We start from the raw sequence: 21,817 nt of genomic DNA on the forward strand, positions 1-21,817 counted from the left end.
GAATAATCTGCCAAAATTTAGTGGTTATATTTAATGTACAGGCTGTAGAGAGCTACTTTGTAGAAGGGAACACAGAACCCGTAAGAATTAAGTTGGCATTGTTTTTATTAAGCTCTAAATTAAATGACTGAAGTAGAAACCACTAAAAAGGATGGCCACTTATTTCACAATGCCCAATTATAGATACAAGTTTTCAATGCATTCTGTATCATGAAATATGTTACCTCTTTCCACCTCTTCTAGTAATGTTTGACCTGCTGGAGTCAGATCTATTCACTCATTCATCTTTTAATACATTGCATTTCAAGGCATGTGTATTGATTGGTTCAACAGGATTTCAAATCCATGTGTTTATGACTTAAGTGATGTTTTTATTTTGTTTTGTTTTTTGTTATTAGGTCTGAGATATAATTCTCTTCTTTTATTTATTTATTTATTTACTTATTTACTTATTTTCTTTCAGTTTTATTTTGTGTTGGTTTCAGGTGTATAACTTGGTGGTTAGACAATCATATATTTTACATGGTGTTCCCCTGATATTTCCAGTACCCCAACTGGCACTGTAACTGGACAACCAATGGGTCTGGGCTGCCTGTCACCACTTGAGTCAATTAAGCAGAGATATATATGAGCATTTATTTCAATAATGCCGGTAGGTCTTCCACAAAAAATCTGCTCTACCCCCCTCCCTCCCCATAAGCCAGCTGCTTATATTGGGTAGAAGGACAACAATTACATGAAATTAAGAATTACAGGCAAGGGGAAGTAGGCAAAGAATAATGGTTACAGGTTAGAGGCAACGCAGGCTGAGGAGGTCACAGAGGGCGGGTGCCGCTGGGCACCTCTGGGACCAGATTGCAGATAATAGGGGCTGAGTTGCAAAGGGTGGGTGCCTCCAGGTCTAGACTGCTTCAGCCACAAGGTTGTTCTCGGAAAAGGAGGATGGACTGCATTCTGATGATAGCTCCCATGTCCCAGGGCATACAACTCAGCCGGGTTAGAATGTGCTTTCTCTAATCAGAACAGTCACAATTGATTAAATCATTTGCCATTGGTGATTAGTTCATCCCCAGCCCCTCTCCCCTCAGGGATTGGGCTCAAAGTTCCAAACCTCTAACCAGAGGGTCCCTCCTCAGGCAACCAGCCCAGTCCTGCAGCTACCTAGGGGCCTTCAGCCACCAGTCCTTCATTAACATAAAAAAGTCACTACTCTCTGGAGACCAAGGGTCTCCGAAGCCTCTGTGTCAGGAACTGGGGACTAAGAAGAACGCTTGTCTATTCTCAGCAGCCACTATTTTGCTGATGTTTTTCCCCCACTTTCTTCCCAATGGTGTGTTGATTCATACGAGGCCAAAAGTATTGTGAACCATACGGCCATTATTTTCCCTCCCATCGAAGAGGGTAAATACAGTTAAAACAAATTGTCAGTGAGATATCACTGGTATAAATGAACAATTCACTCCAGGGATGCAACCTTCCAATGACAAGTATTTATGGCTGAGTCATAAACCGTTAGCAAGACCCATGATAGGAATGCTGCCAGGTCTTCCCTCAGGGCCAGGTGGACAGCAATGGGCAGTAAAGTTATTGCTTCTCCTGAATTAGAGTTTGGGGTGGATAGTGAGTGAGGAAACAGTGGGGTCAGATTAGTGAGTGAAGTCACTCAGGACCTAAATATCTGAACTGAAAAGCATGCTGGGAAAAACTCACAGAGCCTAACCCGGCAGCCTGGGTGGGTCATAGGGGGTATCAGTTAGAGTTATTCTTACTTTTTTACCTCATTAAAAAAGAAGCAGAAAGACTGGATTTATTTCTGTGTATAGATGAAATATGCAGTGTGTGACTTCCCACGGGGTAAGGATATGTGCGCAGACAGCCTCAGGATTACCTGGTCTACTGCAATTTTTTACTTACTACACATAAAATGCAAATATCCAACATCCGGGCCACCTTCGACCTTGATTTGATGAAAACACAGAGATTGAGGAGAGATGTCCTGGGGCCCAGACCTTTCTTCTAATTCTAATTCTTTCCCCCTGGAATATCCCTTGTTCTCCCAAATGCCTTTTCTTTCCTTTTTTTTTTTTTTTTTTTGCAATTGCAAAGTGGTGATTAAGTCAACCCCAGAAGTGGAAATGGGGCTTAGGTAAAACAGATAGAGGTGCTTTATATATTTAAGCAACAGCTGATACATAAATTATGAATAGTCTACTTATATTTTGTATCTATACATTCAAAGTTAGGGGTGAATAAATAACTCATTTCTTTTTGTGTTGGAGTTCCGTGTTGAACAACTAGTCATGAGTGACAGGAATCTTGCTCCTGAGGGCATGCCCACCTCCATGGGGAAGAACAGAGGGTGTGTTGGTAAAAACTTGTGAAACAAGTGTAAGTTTGGAGGACCACTGGAAAGAACAGTAGCCTGAAGCCGGCTGAACTTTCCTGTGGGCCTGAACTATTTAGCAAGTGGATATTGGTGTGGTAATAGTATTCCAAAAGTCAACTTCCTTTGTACCAGTCGATTTTATACTCTTTGTGTTTCAGAAATCTTTCCCTGTTGTATAGCAAGAAGGTCCTAGGAGGTAAATTATTTTCAGACAATTAAAGGACCATGACATCCACCTCTAATCCTTCTTCCGCATGAATAGCAACTACCCGCCCTCAAAATAAAAGTATTGTTGGATTTTAGCTGAGAAACATAGGCACTGACAGTCTGAATGATTGTCCTGCAGCAAGCCAACGAGGGGAGCGAGCTTCTAGCCCCATGTACAGATTTTGCTACAGTGGGTTTGCCTCTCTCGATGGTAAATGACTTACACACTTAAAAAATTTACATCGGTTGGGAAACACAGTCTAAGATTGGCTGTAACGTTTATCTGCTCGATCTAGCTACATTTTCTGGTGTCATTACCTGCATGACGCCCTACTATGGGCCAAGGTTCTATACAGTGACTGGTGAGCGAATGGCAAGGGTTACCTAAGTCAGCACATGTGGCACAGGGATGATGACATTCTTTGACGTGGTACACCTGTCGAGAAAGTTTTCAAGATTGACTCCGTCGTATTAGACACCTCACCTTTTCCCCGCAAATATTTCTGTCTGGCTATATTTCGCACCTCAATTTTCATAAACAGCGATTATTTAAAGGAGACTGTATTCATGCATCATAAGCCAGAATGTCAAGACTGCATGCACACTGCTCACCTTCTCAGTGAGAGTGAGTGTGGCAGACCCGAGCCTAGCCCTCGACTAGTGGGCGAGAACTGGGATTTGGGGGCGCCCCACCTTTCCCTAACTGATAAGGAAAACACCTGCTTGCCTCCTGGGGATCTGTCAGTCCTTCTGACTTGGCCCCACGCACCTTTCCTGATTTGCTTGGTTTCTCTGCTGTAACAGATCAAAGCCATCCTTTTGGAATGTCATCCTTAGGAAGAGAGGCCCCCTCTCCCAATTCTGCGGGAGGACAGGAGCCTTGCTCCAAGGGGCAAAACCACCTCCTGGAGGAAAGACTAAGAAGCTCGTGTTAGGATGACCTCAGTGGCAAATGGGGCCATCAAGTCTTCTACTTGAGGACCTCGACAACGTGGGTGTCCTGGGTTGTAGCTGCTGGGCTCTACAAAAGGGGAGATGCTTTCCGTCTTTACAGTCTCTTAGCAGATTGCCTGTGACGCACCCCTCAATTCTGGTTGAGTGCTTATTCAATAATGAAGTTGTGTTCTTTCTTTTCTACCTTTGTGGAGCTATTTCCTGGGCAGGGAGGAGATTTGGGTTCTAATTATAACTCCTAGCACGGTGTTATCCTTACTGTTGTCTTACCAGGCATGACTCTCCATTGCAGTGTCTGTGTTACGTTTATGCACAAGGCTATAATGGGCAATGTTTCAAATGCTCTACTGAAATCAGGATAAACATTTTCCCCATGCAACAAAATACAGTAGGCATACCATGTCATTTAAATATTGTATGTATTTAGTTGCAAAGGCCCATAAATGTGAAAGAATATAACTATTCTGAATACTTTAACATGGAAAATAAATTTTTGTTTTCTCTTGTCCCTATGAGTGGAGGAATGCTTACCACATAGCTAATTGACGAATATGCTCCCTGCCCCTCCTAGCAAATGTAACAGACATCTGAATTCATGCATGTATGGGCACACAACTTAAGAGAGTGAAGCATTTATCTCAGTGCTCTATATAAGACAAAAAGCCCAAGCATGTTAACATCAGGACAATAATCATACCCTGCAAACCTATCTTTCTATATTTGCAAATGTTGCAAATGTGTCTCCTTGTGGCCTTGATTTGGGGTCGTTTGCACAACCATTGTGTCCTTGAGCTTCTTTGAAGACAGACAATATCCCAGCCTTTGTTAGTGCAATCTTCTCATTGCAGTATACATTCTTCATTTGCCCATGTCCATCACTGTGATGATAAGGATTCTCATTTCACTCACTACTCACCCTAGCTAAAGTCGTTCCTCACACCCCACCAATCGGATCAAGAGCCATCACCACGTCAACCTATATCTGTGAAAGGAGGAATCTCTTCCTGCGGGCTCATCCAATAAAATGCCACTCTTCTATTCAAACAACTATAAACATCACAGTGACATTGAGTTCCAGCAAAAGTAAAATATATTGAGTTAATTCTGGAAATGAACTTTATTGTGGCCAAAGAGGCTGCAAAGTATTTATTTTATAAAAGCTACCCAAAAATATTTCTCAGTTTAATAAATGCCCTTTAAGAATCACTGAATCATTTCAGTGTAAATTACTTGATGATACAATTTAGGGTCCAAAGATATATCTCTACAAATGATAAATGTTCACTATTCATTTCCTGTTCTTTTCAAAACAGCCCTCTGCAAATCTACTAGGTCACCCTTGAATATTCTGCAGGAGTCAGGTCAGTACATGATAGAAATACTTCCGTTGAAGTTGGAAGTCGTTGACTAATTGAACTGTGATACTGAAAATTAGAATTGCCATGGAGAATGGAACACCATTAATCTTATATGAAGAGCTAAGTTTTTAAAATTGTAAGTTGTTTCCTATTTGCCTTGGGGAAAATTTCACACCATCCTCTATGCTCAGTTCTTAATAAGGCTCTGAGAGACAACCGCAAGCTGTTAACAGTTTCCAGATGCTTTAAAATGAGAAATCCACCCACGACAGAGTCTAAATGGCTGTTTTGTGGCTGGAATCATTAGGCAAGTCTCTGGAATAAGTATGGCCATGGATTTTCAGTGGGAAGAAAGTCAGTGCATGGATCTGAATTTGAATGTCTACCTGTGCTCTAAGCTCCTGAAGAGAAGAAAACTTCATGAAAATTGTTTGAAATTGATGCTGTGGATAAAGACCCACTTAAAGAAAATCCTTTCCCGGGATTAGCTGCTTTCTAATACCACCCACTTACACTCTATTGTGATGTTCCCTGCGAATCTGCTGTAGGCACCTGACACACAAACACACTCAGCAACGTTCCTTCTGCAACAGCATCGCCCACTCAGCATGACCTCTTTCAACGTTTCTTTCTCTTTGACATTAACTTTCTATTACTCAATTCAACATCTTCTTTATCTATACAAACACAGTATGCATAAAGAAATGACTGCGAGATCAGGAGAGATGAGTAAATTAATATTCAGGGCAGTGTCTCCTGAAAGAACAGATTTGAGCAGAGCCAACGACATAATATGCCATGATTGAGTAATCAGCTCGCTTGTGATGATGGAAACTGTCTGTTTCATCTGGATACCCAGTTGTTGCCTGGAATCTTAAAAACATCACTACATTGGCCGGACAATTGTGGTTGATCTGTTTCATTGGAGGCTGTCTGAACTGGTGGGAGGTGCAGGCCGTGCTCTGGGACGCTGGTCTGTGTTTCTGTCATATGAACTAACCATCATGCACATTATGTTCTATGTATGTGAAGATAATGAGAGGCCGAGGTCCATCACACTGTGCCAGGGAAATGGGCACATCTGGCAGCCTCATGCGCACCAGCTCAGACAACCCCCATGCCTATAATGTTCACATCTATTATAAATTCCCAAGAGTGGAACAGAACATTCTGGATTAATGAACTCTAGACCTCATGGAAGCAATCTATGGGAAGGCTCTCTTGACTCTGGCCTCATGTTTTCCTACTGAACACTTCTGCTGCCTTCCTTTATAAACCTCATTCTCTAGACCAGAGAGACCAGCAATTATGTACCATTTACAGAAAATATGGTAAAGAAGAAAAATAAAATTAAAAAAGGAAATAGACTTTTTTGAAAGATATAAATGCAAACAAAGTTCATGAAAATTTCTTCTCAAACAATGCAATTAACCTAAGAGTTCAGGTATCTTTGATCAGTAATCACTAAACAGCAAATGTCCAGTATTGATGAAGAAAATATAGACCTAATCTAGCTAGAAAACTTAAACACAAAATGGACACAGTCTCTACTAGAATACATACAAATATTAACAAGGAAGGAATCAGCCAAGAACATGCATTAATACAAATTCTGGAAAGGTCTGACAACTTTAAGCAGAGATGCCAAAATCTGATACCTCAAATAATTTCTAATACAAGAATCTGGACTGCTGCAAATAGATGCAGTGACTCAAGCATATAAATTTCCAAGTTATAAGTGTTTGAGAAATTCAAGATGCATAATGGTGCAATGAGTGGGGAGCAGTGTGGGCCAGTGTGGAAAATCTTGAAGGTGGTGAGATCTGATGGAAACACTAAAGGAAAGAAGGTAAATGTGTTAAAAGTTGGTGGGTTGGTTAAGAAAAGGAGAAAATAGAAGAGTGTGAGTGACTGTCCAGGTGGTGGCAAGCACAGCTGACATTTCTATCAGACCAACTTCTCTCTCCCCTCTGTGCCCACCCAAGGTGGGTAGGAGGCCCATGGGCCACCAGCAAACCTGTTCAAAGCTTGAGTCTGCATCATCCCAGAAAGGGGCACCTTTTCTTTTTTTTTTTTTTAATAATATATTTTATTGATTTTTTACAGAGAGAAAGGGAGAGGGACAGAGAACTAGAAACATCGATGAGAGAGAAACATCGACCAGTTGCCTCTTGCACACCCCCTACCGGGGATGTGCCTGCAACCAATGTACATGCCCTTGACCAGAATCAAACCTGGGACCTTTCAGTCCGCAGACCAACGCTCTATCCACTGAGCCAAACCGGTTTCGGCAGGGGGCACCTTTTCTTAACTTGTCTGCCTGGAGGAGGTGTCATTTGAAATTTGTCTATCTGAGTGGGCTCCTTTGTAGCCTAGTTTGAGAGCACCATCATTCATGTGCTATCGAACTCTTAGTTCATTTTCTCTGCCTTGAATTTCACTTTTTAATTCTATACACAGTAACTATTTGACTTACACTTCCTTGAATCATTATTTTGCCATCTTTGGTCAAGAATTTGATAGTGGCCAAAAACAAACAAAAAAGAATTGATAGTGGCTTTCATTGCTCATAATAAGATCCAGAATTTCAACAAGATATCACTTAATTGTGCCTACCACCTTCTATGTTAACCCGTAACTCAGAATCTTTGTACCCACCTAGCCAGTCACCCACACACAACTTCCTCGTCCTCTCATGCTTACTTCCTGTTACTCCCTGTCCCCTGTTTTGTCTCTTTTCTCTGCTCTGATCACAATGTATCATTTGAAACCCCATGGTTCAGCTGAGTGGCCTCGTTGGTGGAATATTGGAGAAGGACCTGAGTAACTATACTGCTCAGCAGTGGCCAATGGAAGTTTGTTCAAAATAGTCTCCTCCAGAAACTTCCTGAGAGAGCTGATTTCATTTCTTTGATCCTCCTCCTTTTCATAATCAATAAGCTCAGTTAAAACAATAGTAGTTTGAACATCATTTAGCTAATATTAAAAGACTTCAAAAATTCTTTTGGTGGAAACTAAAACACTTTTCTCATAACTAATGAAATTTCAAAGAATATTAAGGGCCGAGAATAATTTGGGTCACTGTTGTATGCACACATTTTCCCCTGATCCTTGCCCCTGTGGTCTAGACAAATTTCAAATCCAGAAGAGTCAGTCTGGAACTATTTCCTACTTCTCAGGTCCTGAGAGCAAGAACAGGAGACACGTATTTCTTTTAATTTAACAAAGAAAATCCATAGTCAATTCTGGTTTAACTCATGCTTCTGCCACTTTCTCTCTCTTCAAAATAAATCAAGGCCTGGCTATATAACATATAGGTTGACATTGTGTCATCTCTTGGGTGACCTATGAGTACACGGTACTTGTCGGAATATGAACACAGTCAGACAGATGTCAGGGAAGAGCCTCTGTGTGTGTGTGCAATATGAGTCCTGCTATAAAGAAGTGGATAGAGGTAACAAAGGATGCAGAGCAGTTTATTAAAAATTGTGTCACAATCACCTTTCCCTTGACAGTTGAGATAAATTAAATCTGCTCTACATCTTACACCTGTCTCTCTGCTTTTAGCTCTACATTGATTTTTTACTGAACAGCCTCAAGCTTTGAAACAATCAAATCGCACCAGAGAAAATACATGCGCTCTAGTTTTGCTTTCCATCTAATTTTTAATATTCAATACATACTTATGATCATTTTAAAAGAGAATTAGACCAAAGCATACAGTCAACAGCTGTCATCTTCTGTCAATGATAACTTTAACTAATAGGCCCCATTGACATTCTTTCAACCTGCCCCTGAATCTCAGAAAGCCATTCTGTGGGTTTTCAAAACAAATGGACACTAACAATGCTGCCCATTACGTTCAGTTGCTTTCATATTCAACAGTGTTTACAGCTTCTGTACAAGGAAAATAAATTATCTTGTGCAAGAAACTTAATCATGTTTTGACAAGAAAATGATTTTTTAAAAATTAGTAAGAGTTAAATAACTATACCTCCTAAATATCTATTACCCCCATTTTCTCCATGATTTAAGATGTTTATAATCACTTTTTCAACATATAATGGACAAGGTCTTATTTCATAGGTGTTTGAAAATGGTTCTTTATGACATTTTTCTGAATAGACCATTTTCTTGCCTTGGTCCCGAAAGGAGATTAGTGACTATGCTTAGTCTTTCTTTTATGTGACCAGGTTTAAAAAACACTTCTATAGTGCAAGGTTATTTTTAGGTAAGAAATAGTGTCTATATGTGTCTAAAGGAATGGAGTCAACATTTAAAGTGAAGAATCTCAGTTAATTTTCTCTTCCAAATGGTTCATCAATCTTATTTTGCATCAAGTTCTGAAAAGAATGTGCATCCCACAACTCCCCACCCCATCCCCACGCCTGTCATTAAGAGGAGCAAAGGCCACTTGATGTGATCCAAGGTGACTCTGTAGACGAGGGGTGGGGAACCTTTTTTCTGCCAAGGGCCATTTGAATATTTATAACATCACTCGCAGATCATACAAAGTCATCAACTTAAAAATTAGCCTGCTATATTTGGTCAGACATTTAATTAACTCACCCCTAATGTCTTGGCAGGGCCAGACCAAATGATTTCGCCGGCCTTATACATGGCCCACAGGCCAGACGTTCCCCACCCCTGCTGTAGACAGAGGGCTGTCCTCTGACAAATGTCCTGCTTAGCACAAACAGGCCACTGTGTATACAAAACCTTTTCATCTTCCTTCCCAGGGCAGGAAGAAACAGCAGGTTGCAGCATAAACTGTCCATAAAGGAACAGCCAAATCCTAAAAAGCCATGGCTTTCAAAGTCTACACATAAGCAAGGCACATGGGCTTCCTGGAAGCAGATGACAGCAAAGAAGAAAGAAAGATGGCTGGCTGGAAGGAAGAAAGGAAAGAAAGGAGGGAGGGAAGAAGGGAGGAAGAATAAAAGTAGAATTTCTGTCACCAATAAAAATAATTACTTTCTCTAACATGTCCCTCTGCAGTGAGAAAATGTGCCCAGAGAACGAATCAGGAAAGCCTGGGATGGCCTTTCTCACACTCAGTTGTAACCCAGGTCTCTACACAGACTTCTAAAGAGGCTGGTCTCTCCGTATTTGCACTTCAGCAAGCAAAAAATCATTTTTTCTTACTGTTCCATGGCTTTTGTGAGGCCTAAAGCTCACACAGGTAAGGTCATCGTTAGGACCCAGGAGACAGATTACTAATGCAATGTGAGTACCAGGCCTTGGAAGGAACCTGCTCAGCTAAGAGGCCCTGGAGTTCAGCTTCAACCTTGTCAAGGCCAGTGTGCTTCTGTTCCCGGATCTGAAAGAGCTGAGGGATTCAAAGCTCCAATGTGTCAAAGAGGCAACTCTATTATCAAACATTTATTAAATTTCCACTCAACACAACACTGACTCAGCAAACACTAATCCAGCAGCTTCTTGTTATTGCCGAGGTTATATGAGGATTATGAAACCTAGTCACCACCCTCAAAAGTTTTAATGTAACTGAAAAATAGGAGGTATACAGCTGGAACTTACAGGCTGGTGAGACCATGTATTTTTTCAGACTCCCTGGATTTTTTGTTTAATTTCAGGAATATGGGACAGATCAAGAAAACAGGAAAGATTTATTATTATTAAATCTGTGATTGATGGATTAGTAAGATAAAGAAATACTAAAGACTACCATTCAATAACTGACAACTTACCTAAATCCAATCATTAAAAAATATTTTGACGCTGGCCGGGTAGCTCATTTGGTTAGAGCATCATCCCAATACACCAAGGTTGTGGGTTCAATCCCCAGTCAGGGCACATACAAGAATCAACCAATGAATACATAAATAAGTAGAACAACAAATTCATATTTCTCTCTCTCTCTCTCTCTCTCTCTCTCTCTCTCTCTCTCTCATCAATAAATTTTTTAAAAATATTTTGAACAATAGAGTTATAGAAAAGACAACAGAAACCAACCTACAGTGGTTGGGTTTTTTCATTTTGACACAAGAAGGCCTCTGTCATATACTCACCATCAGTTACGGTCAACCTTACCACAAAGGTTTCATTTTCTCCTGTGCTGGCCTTGAAGCAACAGCGGTAAAGTCCGGAGTCAGAGGCCATGACGTGGGGCATGAGGATAAAGCTCCTTCTCATCCCCTGGCTACAGTTGCTCAGTATTTCTCTCCCAAACCTTGAGGGGGAGCTTTTCCCTTGGGACAAGTTGCATCTGATTAGGAGGTCGATCTGATGGGACTGGATCTTTTCCCATGTGACTTGTTGCATGGGACCCTTCATTTGAAGTTCGTACATGAATGTGATGTTTTCTCCAGGTTCTGAGACCACATGGCTATTCAATGGCACAGCTATCTCAAAACTATCTGAAAACAAGAAGACATTGATTACACTTAGGTCCTCAAATTTTTAAATGGGAGGGTAGAAGCTACTCAGAAAATGCCATCAAAAAGATTGGTGATGTCATTTAACATAGTTTCAGGAATTACAGACAGCTTTATACCACATTTTTGTAAGAAGAAGGCTTTTGAGAGAATGTGCTCACACATATTCTCTTAACTTTTACTTGGTTAACCATATAGCAAGAAACATCATCAAAACCTCTAGTGCTTTTCTTGGTAGTGATTGTATCAAGAGGTTGAATGTCACAAGTGATCATATCAAGAGGTTGAATGGGTTGCTGATTCACACACTGACTCTGAGTATCAAATATCCTATATAATAAAAGGCTAATATGCAAATCAATTGAGTGGGGTAAGGACCAGTAGTTATGATGCGCACTGACCACCAGGGGGCAGATGCTCCATGCAGGAACTGCTCCCTCATGGTCAGTGCACTCCTAGTGGGAGCGCCACTTAGCCAAGAAGCCAGGCTGTAAGAGGACACAGTCCAGGTTGAGGGACCCTACCCCGCCCCTCCCCCCTTTCCGGCAAGTGCACAAATTTCGTGTACTGGGCCTCTAGTCTAGATTATAATAATGCCAACTAAGATTTTATTATTCATAAAAGAGATACCAAATCATCTTCATTGAATATATACATAAATTCATTTTTCAGACATATGTGTTGTCTTATGCATAAAGTAAAAACCCTGTGTTTTATGACTTCCTGGGTAACTACAGAGTCCTCCAATATTTTCTCACCTTCCTACCACCAGAGCTGGAATACCCAGCACACAGCACTTAGTACATAATCATTAGATGCCTCAATCAGCAGTTTTTATAGTGTTGCCTGAGATCCCAAAGGGTTCCTGTATCCCCCTCTGAGATCTGAAAGATCACCCCAATTTTAATAGTCATATTAAAATGTAATTTACTTTTTAACTCTTATTCTATAAGAATATGTATATTATAAATTCACTCTTATCCTATAAGAATATATAGTAGAGATTTTCAGAGTCTCTGATGGCCACTGGGATGTATGCTTATATGCTTATAAATTCTGGTCTTTTAAATCTTGTTTGGTTTTCATTTCTATTACAATAAATATTTATAGAATCAAACTCTTTGGGGTCTTCAATCATTTTTAAAAGAATAAATGGGGAAAAACAATTCTAAAATTCATATAGTGTCACAAAAGGTCACAATAGACAAAACAAGCTTGAAAAAGAACAAAGCTGGAGGTGTCATACTTCCTGATTTCAAACTAAACTACAAAGCCACAATAATTAAAACAACCTGTTACTGGCAAAAAGACAAAAATACAGACCAATGGAAGAGAATGGAAAGCCCAGAAATACATCCATATATACATGGTCAGCTGATCTACAACCAGAGTGCCAGGAATGCACAATGGAGAAAGAATAGTCTCTTCAACACATGTTCTTGGAAAAACACATTATAAAAGGATAAAATTGGACCTTTCTCTTATACCATGCATAAAAATCAACTCAAAATGATAAACACTTAAATGTAAGTCCTGAAACTGTTTAACACTCCCAGAAGAAAACATAGGAGAAAGTTTCATGACACTGACCTTGGCAATGATTCTTGAATATGACACCAAAAGCATAGGCAACAAAAGGAAAAATAGACAAGTGAGACTACATCAAACTAAAGTATTTCCTCACAGCAAAGGAGACAGTGAACATAGTGAAAAGGCAACCTACACAATGGGAGAATACATTTGCAAACCATATACCTGGAAGGATTAATTTCCAAAATATGTAAGGCATTCCTGCAACTCAATAGCAAAATAAAAAAACAAACCAATAACTAATTATTTAATTTGAAAAATGGGATAAAGAGTTGAATAGACATTTCTCTAAAGAAGATGTACAGCCCTAACTGGTTTGGCTCAGTGGATAGAGCGTCGGCCTGCGGACTGAAAGGTCCCAGGTTCGATTCCAGTCAAAGGGCATGTACCTTGGTTGTGGGCACATCCCCAATAGGAGGTGTGTAGGAGGCAGCTGATCGATGTTTCTAACTCTCTATTCCTCTTCCTTCCTCTCTGTAAAAAATCAATAAAATATGTTTTTTTAAAAAAAGAAGATGTACAAATGGCCAACTGATATATGAAAAGATGTTCTATGCCACTAATCATTAGGGAAACGCAAATCAAAATCACAATGAGATATCACCTCACATCTGTTAGGATGACTATTACAAAATAAAATAAAAAGAGAAAGACAATTGTTGGCGAGAATATGAAGAAATTGAAACCCTTTTACATGGTAGGTAGGAATATAAAATGGCACAGCCTCTATTGCAGCACTATTCACAAGTGAAAACATGTCCATCGATGGATAAATAGATTTTTAAAGTTTGGTATATATTACAATGGGATGTTATTCAGCCTTTAAAAAGAAGGAAATCCTGCATTATGAGACAACGCAGGTAAACCTGGAAGACAATATGCCATGTGAAATAAATCAGACACAGAAATAAATCCCATGTATATGGTCAGTTGATTTTTAACAAGAGTGCCAAGAATGCACAATGGAGAATACTGCATGATTCCACTTCTGTAAGGAATCTCAAATAGTCAGACTCATAGATGCGAAGAATAGAATGGTGGCTGCCAGGGGCTGGGCAGGAGAGATGTGGGGAGTTGCGTCTCAGTGGGTGTAGAGTTCCAGTTCTACTAGACAAATACATTCTAGAGATATGCTTGCTGTACAACATAGTGCCTGTAGTTAGCAACATTATTTGTATACTTAAAAATCTGTTAAGACTTTAGACCTCATGTTATATGTTCTTAGCATAATAAAATCTTTTCTCAAAAAGAGTATAAAGGGATCCTGAGACCAAACAATTGAAGAACCTGATCTAGAGAATAACCTTCAAGAATTAGGTTATTGGGGGGGGGGCATTGGGGGGAGTAGGTTATGTCAGTCTGTTTAATCCGATAGTTCTGCTATGGCTGACGAGGAATTTCAGCCTACTGTCCAAATAGGAAGGCCAGTCATGGTGTCACAGGGCACATGGACCCTGGACAATAATGCGGAACTGGGAGAGACCATTAATCTCAGCCTCTCTGTGTCACTAACTTGCTCAGGCTGGCCTGAGAGCCACTTTCTTGACGTCCAATGAAAAAGAAGAGAGGAGAGAAGAAGATCCCCACTTGAGAGAAAGTGCAAATGAACTGTAAAATACAATAAGGTTCGCTGTCTGTATTCAACTAGAAGACCGTCTGTGATAGTTTCGTCCCCACCAAACCACCTTCTTTTCTTCAGCAAGTGGTTCCATGTGTCAGAAAGTTTTTGGAAAGAGAAAACCACAGCACTCCCGCTTCTCACCCCGTAGCTGTGCAACCATTTACCAAAGCTAACACTCTACCCACATGACAAGCACACAGGAAACATTTCATCTGTGGGTTATCAGCCAGCACAAGAACAGGGAGGAAATAGAAGGAAAGAGAGAAAATCCATAAGAAATGAAAAAACTAAGAATATAAAAGCTTAAAGGAAACAAATCAGCAATTAGAATAAAACTAAAACAGGGAAAAGAAGGCATGAGAAAATAAGAAGGCAGAGACAGTATCAATAAAAGGCTAAATCAGATCACGGCACACTGTGTTGAGAAAATGAAAGAACATAAAAGAAATGACAAAAAGAAGGGGAAACCCATTTTTACACGGCGCCGAAGCCTCGGAAATGAGACGCAGGCTGGCCTGGCGGCAGCACTGATGTTGGTCTTCAGTGCTCACATACCTGCTTGTTTTCCTCTGTGGCGACAGCTGTTGTCCAATCTCAGAAACTTGCTTTATCTGCCCATCTAACCCACCCTGCTACCAGGAAGCAACACCATGGACTGTGACTGGGTGTCAAGTGTCTGTATCTGCACGAAGGACAGACCCAGGAGGGAGGCCAGGCCTGGGGGTCTCGGGGGAAGGGGGGCTCTACATCAGGACCCAGGCCCACCTGTCAACAGACACAGTCTGGAACCGACAGAAGCAGGCCCGCCCCAGAGGCAGGTGGTTTGGAAGCAGAGTGTGGACTCCCTTAACCTCTCCTGATGAACCGAAGAGCTGGCTGGAGGCAGGTGGAAATCTAGGCGAGGCCTGCATAACCGGCCTCCCTCACATGCGGCCGGCTGCTGCCCGGAGCACCCGATCCTCCTGCTCGGCACATGGAGAGCAACCAAAACAACCCAAAAACCGGGAGGACCCAACGTGCACAAGGACCTGGCACCCTGATTTGGAAAGCAAATCTACTTAAAATGGCGATCAAATTGTCATTGTTAATAGGAAAGAAAGGTTTGATTACAATTGGGTCCTAAAAACAGAAACAAAAATAATGAAAGCCAGTTAATTTTACATTTCTAACTAGTTATATATTAATTCTTAGCATAAACATAGAATAGATTGTGGGGGGAATTTTTTTTGTTTGCTTTTAAAAACTTTCTTTTTAGCCCTGGCCGGGTGGCTCAGTTGGTCGGAGCATCCACTTATACACTGAGAGTTTTGAGTTCAATTCCTGGTCAGGACACAGTCTAGGTTTGGGGTTCAATCCTGGGTCTGGTCATGTGCGGGAGGCAACGGATCGATCTTTCTCTGGTGTCAATGTTTCTCTCTCTCTCTCCCTTCTTCTCTCTCTCTCAACTCAATAAAAACACCCTCAGATGAGAATTTTAAAAATAATTAAAAACTTTATTTTTAGAGAAGTTATGGGTTTACAACAAAATTGAGAGGGAGGTCCAGAGATTTCCTATCACCTACACACAGTTTCCCATTACCTACATCCCTCACCAGACTGATGCATTTTTTACCAAGGATGAACCTACATGGACACGTCATAATCCCACAAAGTCCATAGTTCACCTTAGCGTTCACTCTTCATTTTGTACATTCCATGGATTTGGACAAATGTATAATGACACATATTCATCATCATGATATCAGAGTATTTTCACTGCCCTAAAAATCCTATGTGCTCTGTCTATCCGTCCCTCCCTCGTCTCAACCCCTGGCAACTCAAAAGAGTGTCTCCACAGATTTGCCTTTTCCAGAATGTCATAGAGTTGGACTCATGCAGTATGTAACCTTTTCAACGTAGCTTCTTTCACGTGGTAACATGTGTTTAAGCTTTCGCCATGCCTTTTTATGGTTTGATAGCTCATTTCTTTCGTACTAAATACTATTCCATTGTCTGGATGTACCACAGTTTATCTATTCACCTCCTGAAGGGCATCTTGATGGCTTCCAAGTTGTGGTAATTATGAAAAGGCTGTTGTATACAGCCGTGGGCAGGCTTTTGTGTGGACATGAGTTTTCAATTCCTTTGGGCAAACACCAAAGAGCATGCTTGCTTGGTTTGTAGGATGAGTGTGTTTGGTTTTGTAAGAAAATGCCAACCCACCTTGCAAAGTGGCTGCCCCGTTTTGCATCCACCCCCACCCGCAGTGAAGAAGCCTTCCTGCTGCCCCACACCCTCGCCAGCACCGGGCACTGTCAGGGCTCTGGGTTTGGCCATGCTAACAGCTTGTCTGTGTTGTTCCCACATGGTGTGCATGTGGAACAACATGACTGAATCCTCTGTACTTTGTATGTGATTTTTCTAGCATGATGCTAGATCATTTTGGGAAAATGTTTCAGTGCCAGAGCAAACTAACATGGGGTAAGGACTTCATGGGCACAGCATTTCGGATCCCACCTGGATCCCATCAGCACCGATCAGAAGCAGCAAGGCCACCCATTGGGGGATCAGCCGTCTTCTCCACGCCCCTCCACACACGTGGCCATTCTCTGTCCTTCACTTAAAGTGCAGATACAGGGGAAGGAGCCAAACAAGATAAAAATAAGCTAAAGGACTGCCTGACTGAACAGCACAGATAAGTGGGAAGAACAAGAGCTGCTGGAAGAGATAAAAACACAACCTGACAAAGCGTCCCGAGGCCGCGAGCTCAGCCATCTGTTTAAATGGAAGAAGTAGCTGGAATCAGGCAAGCATGTCCTAGCTGGCAGGGCAGAGGCACGGCCCAGAAAACACACACTAAGAGAAGGTGTGCAGTTTCTCCAGAACGCAGTGCCCCTGTGAACACCAAAGAGCAAAAGGTTATGGCCCAGGCCTGGGACCACTTGTGATTCAAACGTGCTGTGATTCACCTGCTGTGGCCACAGGTGGGCCCCCAGAGCTCAGGCTGCCTCCTGGCCGCTTCACGGAGCCCCCAAATCTTTAGGGTGTTCATCTGAAGGGGCCATGGATCCTCATGCTGTAACTTTAGCTCACAGGTTTTAATTGTTAAAAAGCAAACTCCCGTCTCTCCGTTCCAGTACAATGAGGGAGAACAATGCTTTCTATAAGTCAGCACCGCGAGGTTTGCTGTAGTACATGAGCAACGCTGCACTTTCTCCAGCCAGAAACATAAATGACTCATGGGAGGTAAGAATTTTAAATAGTATAGCTCTGAGGACTTGCAAACCCAGACGAAGACAAACAGCCCAGGGGACTGGCTTGTTTTCCACGAACATGTCAGTAGTTGGCCTCGCAGACTTGGAAAGTTCTGGTAGACTTTCTGCATGACCGAGTTTTACAGAAAAAGAATCAAAAGATGAACATTGACCCTAATCCTCCCCGACTAGAAAACAGACTGTCTCGGTGACTATCACTGGAGACGATGGTAAGTATTTTGTCTCATATACATTTAACATTTTCAACATATTTCAAAAGCAAACTACCAGGCCTGGAATTTGCCCTTACCATGTGCCAGCATTAGATGCATTACATGTGCTAACACCCCGAGTCCTCCCGACAGCCCGGAGGCAGGCCCAGCTGGCGGGTGGCAGAGAAGGGAGTCCCATGAGGCAGGAGGCTTGAGCAGCGCCCCTGAGCCAGGGCTGCCGTCCCTACCCTGTGAAAGGCACACAGGACTCTCCGAGTGGGAACTGGGCTGCTTTCACAGAGGAAGGAGGCTCCCAAGGAGCCCCTGCTCCTAAATATCTTATTTTATGGTGCCTCAAATCCTGTCATCAGAAATCAATTTATTTGCTTGTCCTTGTTAAAATGCACATAACGACCTCAGCTCCCAGCAGCACCAACAAACACACCCATGAAAAATTGCCCATTAGATTGCTTTCCAGTTAGAAGGCTAGTGCCTCGGAACACACTGGCTGCAGCAAAGGAAAGAAGCGTCAGCAGCCTGCCTTGTCACAGGTCACAGGTCACAGGTCACAGGTCACAGGTCACATGTTACTATCTTCCCTAGGACCAAAGTTTAGAGGAGAATGAGGGCCTGCAATTGCCAGTGGGGGATTTAGACTGGAAGACGGATTACAAACAAAATTGCCTCTTTTATCCTTTCTTCTTTCTTTCCTTTCTCCCTCCCTCCTTCCTTCCTTCCTTCCTTCCTTCCTTCCTTCCTTCCTTCCTTCCTTCCTTCCTTCCTCCCTTCAACAGAGATTACTGTGTATTGACACAAAGACAAGTAAGGCACAGTGTGAGCTGATGGGAAGACACACAACCAGCTCATTGCACAAAACCTCTAGAGATTCCCCCAAATTGTTACTTTCATCTTCCATCATCTAGAGCAGTGGTGCTCAACCTTTCTATTGCCGCTACCCTTTAATACAGTTCCTCATGTTGTGGTGACCCCCAACCATAAAATTATTTTCGTTGCTACTTCATAACTGTAATTTTGCTATTGTTATGAATCGTAATGTAAATATCTGTGTTTTCCGATGGTCTTAGGTGACCCTGCTAGCAAGGTTGACCCACAGGTTGAGAACCGCTGCTGTAGAGCCTAGCAGGGATCCTCAAACTTTTTAAACAGGGGGCCAGTTCACTGTCCCTCAGACCGTTGGAGGGCCGGACTATAGTTTAAAAAAAATTATGAACAAATTCCTATGCACACGGCACATATCTTATTTTGAAGTAAAAAAAACAAAACACAAAAACACCCGCATGTGACCCGCGGGCCATAGTTTGAGGACGCCTGGCCTAGAGTGTCAGGTATGCCCTGACGTATGTGGATAAGCGTATCTTTAATTCCTCAGATAATGTGTTAGGAGAAAAGGCAACTGAAAAGGATCAAAGATGAAGGCTCCCATCTAACAATTAATCCGCTGATCACTACGCTTTGAAGTAGCAGGGGCAAGGTTTGGGGAAGGAAATGAGGATCAGTTTGGAAGCTCTCCCAAAGAAGCAAAGAGCTTTATCGTGGCCGAGAGTCCCTGGATTCGAACCTTGAACATGAGTCAGAGCCTCCTCTCTAAGCCTGATGTCCCAGGCATGGCAGACCCCAGCTCAATCTCTAGCAGGGCGCACTCACCACCGCCCCACATCACACAGCTCTTACAGCTTTCGGCAGTGTGGGAAGCTAACCCAAATCGAGCAAACCAACCCTTAGGATTCTATGGTGAAAAGATTGGTGAGGCCATATTTATGGGCTATATATATTTGAGCAAGACCTATCCCCACCTGGGTAGCTTACAAAAGAGTCACTTGCTTTAATCATGAATCCAGTTTAAAAATCTTTAGTAAGGGCCTAATATATGTATGTGACTGGAGAAGATATTAGGGATGCAGTGAAAAATAAGACAGACATGGTCCCTGTCTTCCCAGAGCCTATAAAGTAGTAAGGAAGCCACACGATTAAACAGATCGTCACAGTCCACGCAGTGGGAGCCAGGAGAGGGAAGCAGTGGGAGAGGAGGTACAGCCCAGGCACAGAAGCAAGTCTTGGCTGGACTTGGAGCAAAGCCACAGAGGTAGGCAACCGCCAAGGACACGCCGATGTGCGTGGGGAATCGTAGGAAACGCAGGTGGCGAGGAGAAGGCTTGGAATGTTGGCCAATATGCTCATGCTTAGTGTTGTAGTGTGAATGTTTGGGGCTGGACAGTGAGACTTCGGGGAGACGGAGCAGGCGGCTGTACTCAGTGTGGATGAAGGAAGTAACCGAAGCCTAGAAACTGAATGATGAGGAGCGTTTGAGAATTCCTGTCACCGCTGGAGGCTCGGCAACCGGAACAAGAGAAAAGGAGGAAAAGGAAGAGAAATGTCAAACATCGAAAAAGGTTAAAACTTCCAACAGTAAATGTTTTGACAGTAGAGGCTTCAACCGCTGCATCGAATGCGAATTGGATGTTATCTCAGCTAATTTGCTGCTTCATTTCTCAAGGATAACCAAAAACTGGCTGCGGCCTCTCTGTTTCCATTATGCTCAAGGTGAGGAAGAATATTGGAGAAGCTTGAGCAATTCAAACACACCAGAAAAGCTGTCAGGGAGATTTTTCAAACATAGGAGGAAAAAAGTGACCTTTTATATGGCTAAAAAGAATATCTAAAATTGTGCCAATGAAGCCTTGAGCCACGGAATGTTATTACATAAGACGAAAGATTTCATTTTCACCAAAATATTTAAAGGATCGTCTGGGAGGCAGATAAAACCTTTCAAACAACGTCTGGCAGCAAAAGAAAGCTAATGACTCCACTTTTCAAAAGAACCGAAGACAAGAAGATTATCTACGTTTTAAGAATAAATAAACACTGAAGAGACAAAGCACATTATCTCTGTGTGAAATAAATGACACTCGGCAAAGTATATTTTCATCTTTTCTTGCGGAACAATGCAGGGTCAGGCCGAACAACGGAATCGTTTATCATGACCGATGCCCGAGTACCAGTAACAAGATGCGGAGTTTGCTGAATAGGACCCAACATTGCACAAGGATTTAAAAAATTAAGTTCTTTTAAAAAAGTGTCAATTAGTCACCTTCAGGAATGTGAACGATTCCCTGCCTTCATACTACTTTGTTTTCACTCTTTACATATAAGCTCAAATCCAAAACAGGAAATGGGAAAAACAACAGGTGATCTGAGCTGCTTTGCTGATCTTAGAAAGAGCTTACAAATGAACTCTCCCTCCATCGGTCTTATAGAAGGTAGCCTGTGTCTCTTTTTTTCTTCACTTTTATGAAGCTTCACTTCATGAGTTTTGAAACTCAGAAATTGTTCACAGAAAGCATACCCTGTTACTTTCAACAGTCTACTCAGATACAAGATAAAAGAATGCCCTTGGAGGTTATAACATACTAGAGGCATGGTGCATGAAATTTGTGCACTCAGGGGGATCCCTCAGCCCGGCTTGCACCCTCTCACAGTCCGGGAGCTCTAGGGGGATGTCCAACTGATGACTTAGGCCTGCTCATCCTTAGTGCTGCCATGGAGGTGGGAAAGGCTCCCACCACTGCCACTGTGCTCGCCAGCCATGAGCCCAACTCAGGACTTCTGGATGAGCGGCACTCCCCCTGTGGGAGCGCACTGACCACAAGGGGGAAGCTCCTGCATTGAGCATCTGCCCCTAGTGGTCAGTGTGAATCATAGCGACTGGTCGTTCCGCTGTTTGGTCGATTTGCATATTAACCTTTTATTATATAGGACTAGAGGCCCGGTGTATGAAATTCGTGCATGGAGGGGTGGAGGGTCCCTCAGCCTGGCCTGCACCCTCTTGCAATCTGGGACTGC

General features: G+C 42.2%; 1 protein-coding gene across 1 annotated transcript in view; it reads right to left on the minus strand.

The window, feature by feature from the left end:
* CD226 (CD226 molecule) overlaps positions 1–21,817 on the minus strand; it is a 44,741-nt gene that overhangs the window by 9,777 nt on the left and 13,147 nt on the right. Inside the window, exon 3 of the mRNA XM_008161697.3 lies at positions 10,935–11,282. Within this exon, the coding sequence (XP_008159919.2) occupies positions 10,935–11,282 (348 nt within the window). The remainder of the gene's footprint in view (positions 1–10,934; positions 11,283–21,817) is intronic.

Source organism: Eptesicus fuscus, chromosome 12 (assembly GCF_027574615.1).
Source record: "Eptesicus fuscus isolate TK198812 chromosome 12, DD_ASM_mEF_20220401, whole genome shotgun sequence".
Taxonomy (NCBI): Eukaryota; Metazoa; Chordata; class Mammalia; order Chiroptera; family Vespertilionidae; genus Eptesicus; species Eptesicus fuscus.